At 37.7% G+C, this 7,815-nt stretch overlaps 1 protein-coding gene across 2 annotated transcripts in view; it reads left to right on the top strand.

Moving 5' to 3' along the window:
- LOC119575142 overlaps positions 1-7,815 on the top strand; it is a 10,184-nt gene extending 2,369 nt beyond the window's left edge. Inside the window, exons 3-4 of one of the 2 annotated variants that reach the window (XM_037922578.1) lie at positions 5,718-5,754; positions 6,739-7,815. In XM_037922578.1, the coding sequence (XP_037778506.1) occupies positions 5,718-5,754; positions 6,739-7,030 (329 nt within the window). In that variant the 3' untranslated portion in view covers positions 7,031-7,815. Of the gene's footprint in view, positions 1-5,717; positions 5,755-6,717 lie in introns of both variants that reach the window. The other variant, XM_037922577.1, reaches the window with a different exon arrangement.

Genomic DNA, 7,815 nt, shown 5'->3' with positions numbered 1-7,815 from the left:
GTTACAGTATTGCACGTGAACCCCATAGCGTGCTATCTGTTCAGGGAACCCCAGGGTGCAGTTTATTGTCTTACCCAGGACAAGTAATATGTATAGTAAACAATAATATGAAATACAATGTTATAATTTTCTGGGTATAATTCAAACAAAGTTTTGAAATAGTTGAACATGATTTTTATATTTCATGACCCCATGCACATATATATTTTCATATTGATATCAAATTATAAAACAATATGCATAATATTCAAAACTTTTCTGTTATTATAGATATTTTTCTTATTAACAATGTCAGTACAAATAGCCCTAACCCACATTTCCTATTAGTTTGTATTTTTTCTGTAACATTATTTTTTTTGCTCTCTTAAATATTAAAGAAAGGTTATACAAAACACATCTATGCGGAGCATTCCTTTAATTTACCGGAATAAGAGGCAAATTCTGACTGATCTTCGTCATTAATTGATGGGGGAAGAACATCCATATTTCCATTACCTGGAAAATTATAAATAGATCAATGTCAAAAACTATAATTCAATTCACATTATTTGCTCAGGAATCAACAAGTAATGGTATACATCACGACCTATATATTGATGGATTCATATAGAAGGACATAATTTGCCCCAGAGAAATGTAGAGAGCATAAACGATTACTTCTTATTATTTGGTCTAATTTTTTTTCTCTGAGCGGCTCATGTCTCAAGGCATTAACCCACTCAAGGGCTCTGCAAAATATGCACTTTGTAAAAATAAGAACTCTCACCATGCCATGGACCTAAAATTGCGAAAAGTTGTATGACATGCTACATCTCTTTATTAATAGTCAATTACTAAATAATACACTTTTCTTATAAATTCTCACCTTTTCTTGTTCTTCGGAAATGTGTGATAAACCAATTCTGGGCGTTCATGTTTTGTGACATGGCACACGACACATGGTATACACTTTACGACCATTTTGAATAAAAAGTGAAGTTTCATAAGAGTAAACAAACAGACGACACAACGCCATCTATTGTTCAGATATCACACTAGCAGCTGATCGTTGGTGCTCACAGCCCTTTTGGAAGCTTTCCTATCTTTCGTATATAGTCTTTGATGCCAGGGTTGCGGTGAAACTGTCGGCAGCAGGGCAGTGGATATCTGGTGAAAACACCTTCGGTTCTACTGATTACTGGTTTCACCAAATATGTCTGGCGTATTACAGTGTAACTGTTTTAAAGCGGCAGAGATAGTTCCTCCTAGTTAGTTGGAGACTGCGAGTTGAGAAGGAGCCTGGGGGATTCCACTCAACTTTTCTTTTCTCCTGACAAACCTCTACACCAATGATTAAATACAGAAATGATAATTCATACCACATCGCTCGTCACGTGGGTTATCAAGGGGCGCGTTAGTCAGTGGGCAACCAGGCTGACAATGTTAAATATGCATCTGTAAGACAAAGAAGATAAAAAAAACATGTCCAATTAAGAAACATTTAAAATCGGAACGTGGAACGTAAGGAAAATGAAAGAGATGGGTAAATTACATACTGTCTGTAACGAAATGGATAGATGCAACATTCAAATACTAGGAATCAGTGAGACCAAATGGAAAAGTAATGGAAGCTTCAAAACTAAAGAAAACAAGACAGTTCTTTTTTCTGGAAAAGAAGAAGGAAATTATAGTCACGGAGTTGCTATGATTCTCACGAAAAAAAAATGCAAATGCACTAATTGGGTACAGCCCAATAAATGATCGCATTTTAAAAGTCAGAATACAAGCAAAACCTCATAACATTAGTATTATACAATGCTATGCACCAACCAACATTGCAAGTAATGAAGAAATGGAAAATTTTTATAACACTCTCCGAGAAACTTTAGACACAGTCACTAACAGAGATGTAAAAGTAATCATGGGAGACCTCAACGCCAAAGTAGGAAAAAATTATCTAAAAAATGGAAAAATGTGGAAAATTCGGCCTTGGAGATATAAATGAAAGAGGTGAAGATTTCATTGAATTCTTTAGTACAAATAATCTAGTTATAGCCAATATATTGTTCCAACACCACCCAAGACACTTGTACACGTGGTTTTCACCAGACAAAAGAACACGCAACCAAATTGACTACATTGTGCTGAACCAAAAATGGAAAAGTTTCATAAAAAATGCCAAGGCAAGACCTGGTGCCGACTGCAACAGTGACCACCAACTACTAACTATCGACTTTCAAATAAGACTCAAAAAGATGGAGCGTCCAACACCACCTCTAAAGCTCGACTACAAAACTCTTGATAACAATTACAGAATTACAGTGTCAAACAAATTTGAAATAATCAATGTGAAGATGATAAAACACCAAATGAGTTGTGGGAAGAAGGAAAAGAACTCTTGCTGAGCGCTGCTTAAGAAACTATCACCAAAAAGAAAAAGACAAATTCTCCCTGGATATCTGAAAAAACACTAAGTGAAATTGAAACAAGATGCCTAAAATCAAAGGCTATCAATAATCCAGTTGAAGAAGTAATCTACAAAACAAAATACAAAAATTCAAAGATTATTGCGACGAGATAAGGAAAAATATTTAAATGAACATTGCCAGAGAATTGAAAACTGTTTTATCAATAAGACAACTAAAGAACTCTACCAAGGAGTACGAAACATCACACGAAAATTTAAACCTACAATGGACACTATCAAAACAAGATGGACTTGTTTTATGTGATGGAAAAGAAGTCAAAACGATAGATGGAATCAATATTGTTCCAACCTATACAAAAAGAATAAAGATGTAACAACATTAATTAGACTCAATGACAGCGAAGATGAACCACCACCACTGCTAGACGAAGTTATAAAAGCCATAAAAAAATTAAAGAGTAACAAAAGCCCAGGAATAGATGAAATAGCAGAACTAATCAAGAATGCTGGCGAGAGTGTTGAATACTTCTTCTACAAACTTTGTACAAAAATATGGAATGAAAGAAGATGGCCAGAAGACTGGGTAAATTCAGTCTTTACTCCCATACCTAAAAAAGATGATGCACTCCAGTGCAACAATAACAGGACAATTGCATTAATAAGTCACAGCAGCAAAATTTTGTTGAAAATTATTGCCGAAAGAATAAAGTTGAAGTTAAGAGAAGAAACTGCAGACAAACAAGCAGGTTTTCGCCCTGGAAAAGGTACCAGAAACCAGATTCTAAATCTGAAATTGATCATAGAGAAAAACAGAGAACATCAGAAAGACCTATACCTGTGTTTCATTGATTACTTGAAAGCTTTTGATACTGTTGATCACGATATCCTCTGGAATAACATGAACGATATGAAGTTTCCAAAACACATCATCCAACTAATAAAAGCCATGTATGACCAACAACAAGCAACTGTAAGAACCACTTATGGGTTAATAGAATGGTTCGAAGTCAAACAAGGAGTGCGACAGGGTTGCATTCTGTCTCTGCACCTCTTTAACATATATTCTGAAACAATTATGAGAGGTGCTCTAGAGAATTTTGAAGGAACTGTGATGTTGGAAGATACAAAATATCAAATCTAAGGTACGCCGATGATATAGTTTTAATTGCCAGCAGTATCACTGAACTACAATAACTACTAGATAAAGTTAGAGAAGCAAGCGAAGAGGCTGGCTTGTTTCTTAATGCCAAGAAAACTAAGATCATGAAGATTCAAAGATAACCGGCAATGAACAATGATGAACATGTTACAATCAATGGAATGGTTGTGGAAAATGTGAAAGAGTTCACTTATCTTGGAGCTGTTTTAACTAATACATATGATGATTCACCGGAGATAAAAAGAAGAATTACCATTGCCAAAAACTCCACAGTTGCTCTCAATAACATTTGGAAAGACCGAAGCATTACCTTACGGACAAAGCTGAGGTTATTGAACTCATTAGTTTTCCCAATTGCGTCATATGGTTTTGAGTGTTGGGTTCTGAAGAAGATAGACAAGAAAAAGGTCAATAGTTTTGAAATGTGGTGTTACAGACGAGTACTAAATATTAACTGGACAGAAAAGAAAACAAATGATGAAGTGCTGAGAAAAATAAATTGTAAAGACCGGCTGTTGGACATCTTGAACAGGAGGAAATTAAAGTTTATTGGTCATGTGATGAGAAGTAAAAGTATTGAGAAAAACTTGCTGACAGGGATGGTGATAGGAAACAGAGGAAGAGGCAAACCGAAAACAAGACTGAACGACAACATCAAAGATATTTGCGGGCTGACGATGGTACAAGTGGAAAGAAAAGCGCAAGATCGAGTTTAGTGGCGAAGGATGGTGGAGAGGTCCGCGGCTGCTCAAACATTATTGATGATGATGATATATATATATGATATATATATATATATAAATGATATAAATATATACATATATATATATATTTTTTAACGGTAGTTTCGTGTTTGAGCCGCCGTGGTCACAGCATGATATTTAATTGTAGTTTTCATGGTGCACACACCAATCGCATGCGGCAATTGGTGTGTGCACTTGCACTGATTTAATATATATATGTATATATATATATATATATATATATATATATATATATACACATTCTGATTTTGTGAGGTGAAGTTCCTTGCCCAACGGAACAACGTGCCGGCCGGTGACTCGAACCCTCGAACTCAGATTGGCGTCGTGACAGTCTTGAGTCCGATGCACTAACCACTCGGCCTTACATATAATATACTTATATATATATATATATATATATATATATATATATATATATATATTTTTTTTTTTTTTTTTTTTTTTTTTTTTTTTTTTTTTTTTTTTTTTCTCAGCGTCATCCCATTCCTTTATGGGGTCTTGGGACCGGCACTGACTTGGGCTGGCTTGCCCATCCAGTGGCTAAGTAGGCAGCCAAGGTGAAATTCCTTTACCAAGGGAACAAAGCGCCGTCCGGTGAGTCGAAGTCTCGAACTCAGATTGCCGTCGTGGCAGTCTTGAGGCCGATGCTCTAACCACTCGGGCACCGCGGCCTATATAATATACTTATATATATAATACTTAAAGTTCTTATGGTTATACGATTTTTTAGAGAGTACTAGTCACCTCACAGGATTAAAACCAAGACCTGTCAAAGGGCGAAGGAACTCCTATGCGAGACAAGCCATACAGCTAAGAGATGGATTGTTCCCCGATGCGGAGCCAGTTTACCTTGTCCAGGATAACAGTCCCATCCACACAGTGTTGCGAAGGCAAGATTTCACTCTGCCACATCCACCTAAATCGCCATATCACAATCCTATTAAGAATATCTGGGCAGCCATGGACAGATCATACCCGCAATCGGCATTATCATAGATTATATTTAGGACTTACAGAATTTGGATCATACATAATACAGAGCAGGAATACTAACATCAGGTCGAGTTCACAGCATTTTTTCGTCATCGTGTCGTGTTGTTACGTCATGAAGAGTAAAGTTACATTTTTTAACGAATGCACTAAAGTTTTTAATAAAGTTTACTCCCGTCCGTTAAAGCCAAAGTATCAGGTATGAGTGTGTGTGTGTGCGTGTGTGTGTGCGCGTGTGCGTGTGCGTGTGTGTGTGTGTGCGTGTGCGTGTGCGTGTGCGTGTGTGTGTGTGTGTGTTGAGGGAGGGAGTATGTGTATTTGTATGTCCGTGTGCACATATGTATATGTATTATTTTCATTGATTTATCATTGATGTATAATTATGTTCTTTTTTCAGTGGCTGCTGTTATCTATCTCTTGTTCTTCAGGAGTAGGTAAGTGTCATTATCATTAATGTTATGATGGTTAATTTGATAATTGATAATTTCAGTAATGTTGGTAATATCAAATAAATTTCTGTTTCATTGGCTCTTATGATGATAATGAATATCCGAAGATAAATGTAAAGATTTCTCTTGGTATTTATAATGATGATGTCAGTAACTAAACACTAGTTAGTAACCTTATCAATATATATGATGAATGCAATAATATTGTGCTGTGCATAAAGCCAGTAGTAAGATTACTATTGAACAACTGTACTAATAGCAGCTTTAGACGTAGCAGTGGCTGTAGTAGTGACATAAGTAACAATAGGTTGTTCTGATGGCAGTAGTGATCTTAATAGAGACAGTAGTAGGAGCGATAGTAACAGTTGTAGAATTGATAATACTACAGTTGATAATACTTTACATTGGTGACATAAGTAGAATTGGTAATCTAGAGATTGAGTTGTAGTTAACAGTGGTAGTGGCATGATTGGTAATAATAACTTTGTAGCGCTCACTCCAAGAGCATCACAACATGAAAAACTACAATTAAGTATCATGCTGTGACCACGGCGGCTCAGACATGAACCTACCGTTAAAAGAAGAAGCGCTGGCATAAATAATCAAAGTGACAATTAGAGTATTGTTGTCATTGTTACAGTATGTAGGTGATAGGTAACGGTAGTTGTATTTGAAAGTGTACGTAGTAGTGGCGTCAGTAGTGACAGACTCTCAACAAAATAATCAAGGTTCTGGTAATCATAAAATTATACGAGGCATTATTGTTAGCGATGGTAGTAGTATTACTATTTTGATGGCAGTGGAAGTAGTGGCAGATTAGCAAAACTGGCAATCTGGGAAGAAGCAATAGTCCTCCTCCTTTTACCCATTTATTTTACTTCCCTCTCTTCCCTTCTACTCCCAACACAACCCTTCCACCAGTAGGCTAATCTTATATTATCCTTACATTATTCAACGCCATCCCACAAGTCGGCCTGCACTCCCGGAGGGCCGTAAGCTGGATCAAGTGATGAAGTACACGGCCAACGACATTCCAATCCTCGACTTGCACGGCATGGGGGCGCAGCAAGCGCTGCAGTGGACAAAATACTTACTCCGCAAATGCGGAGACGGTCCCGCTAGAATCATCACCGGAAGAGGCCTGCACAGTCCCGGTGGCGAGCCGGTGCTCAGGAACGTTGTCACAGACTACCTCAAGAGAAATGGATACCGTTTCAACTTTGCTGATTGTAACGAAGGATTACTGAATGTCTGGTACTAAGGTTGATTAGGGGATGGCCACTATTATGTTTGTGAAATTAAACTTAATAATATGACAATGCAAAAGATGCAATTGACGCATTTTAATTAAAATTTCTGGAAAATCACATGTAATCCTGATAATGATTTAGTCGAAACGGATATGTACCACATCTTACGTTGTGAAGTTATTAATCCCCATTTAAACTTTTGTCTCTATGTATTGTTATTTCGGCGAGGGTCGATGATGTTGTTGGCTGCACCGAGTACGTTCAGCGATGTTGTAGTGAACCATCTTCCCGGAAAGAAAACGGGGGCTATATTTGAGGGGATCCCAAGCTATTCATGGCAGAGCAGGACACACGGGACTGCCTCTCGTGGCCACCAGGGACCAGTACCGACCTCAACACTTACGTGGTGCCCCCCTTTAACCCTCCTTGTTTGCTTGCCGCCTTGAAGACGCTGTCGGGGGGGGTCTGTAAGAAAAGGACTCTCGCTCGAACGGCCGAAGCTACTGGTACTCTCTCTCCTCATCCAACGAGCAGTTTGCTTATAACAGTGAGACTTCCTTTCCGTAAGCCAGAGATCCTGGACGGAAGACTGCCGGAATAGGGAGCCTCCTGCTGTAAAACGAATTGGAGAGAGGCCGTACTCGAGCCCTTTTTATTTGTGTATCCAGTGGTGAATGGACGGTACGAGACACTCATTGTAAGATAAGTAGTATGATGCAGTTGTATACACAAGCTCTGTTATGAATTTGTCCTTTTGTGATTTTTGCTCATGCCACTTAATTAAATATTCATTGTA

Source organism: Penaeus monodon, chromosome 7 (assembly GCF_015228065.2).
Source record: "Penaeus monodon isolate SGIC_2016 chromosome 7, NSTDA_Pmon_1, whole genome shotgun sequence".
Lineage (NCBI taxonomy): Eukaryota > Metazoa > Arthropoda > Malacostraca > Decapoda > Penaeidae > Penaeus > Penaeus monodon.
Note: the sequence above shows the minus strand (reverse complement) of the source record. Positions and strands in the feature narration are given on the sequence as shown.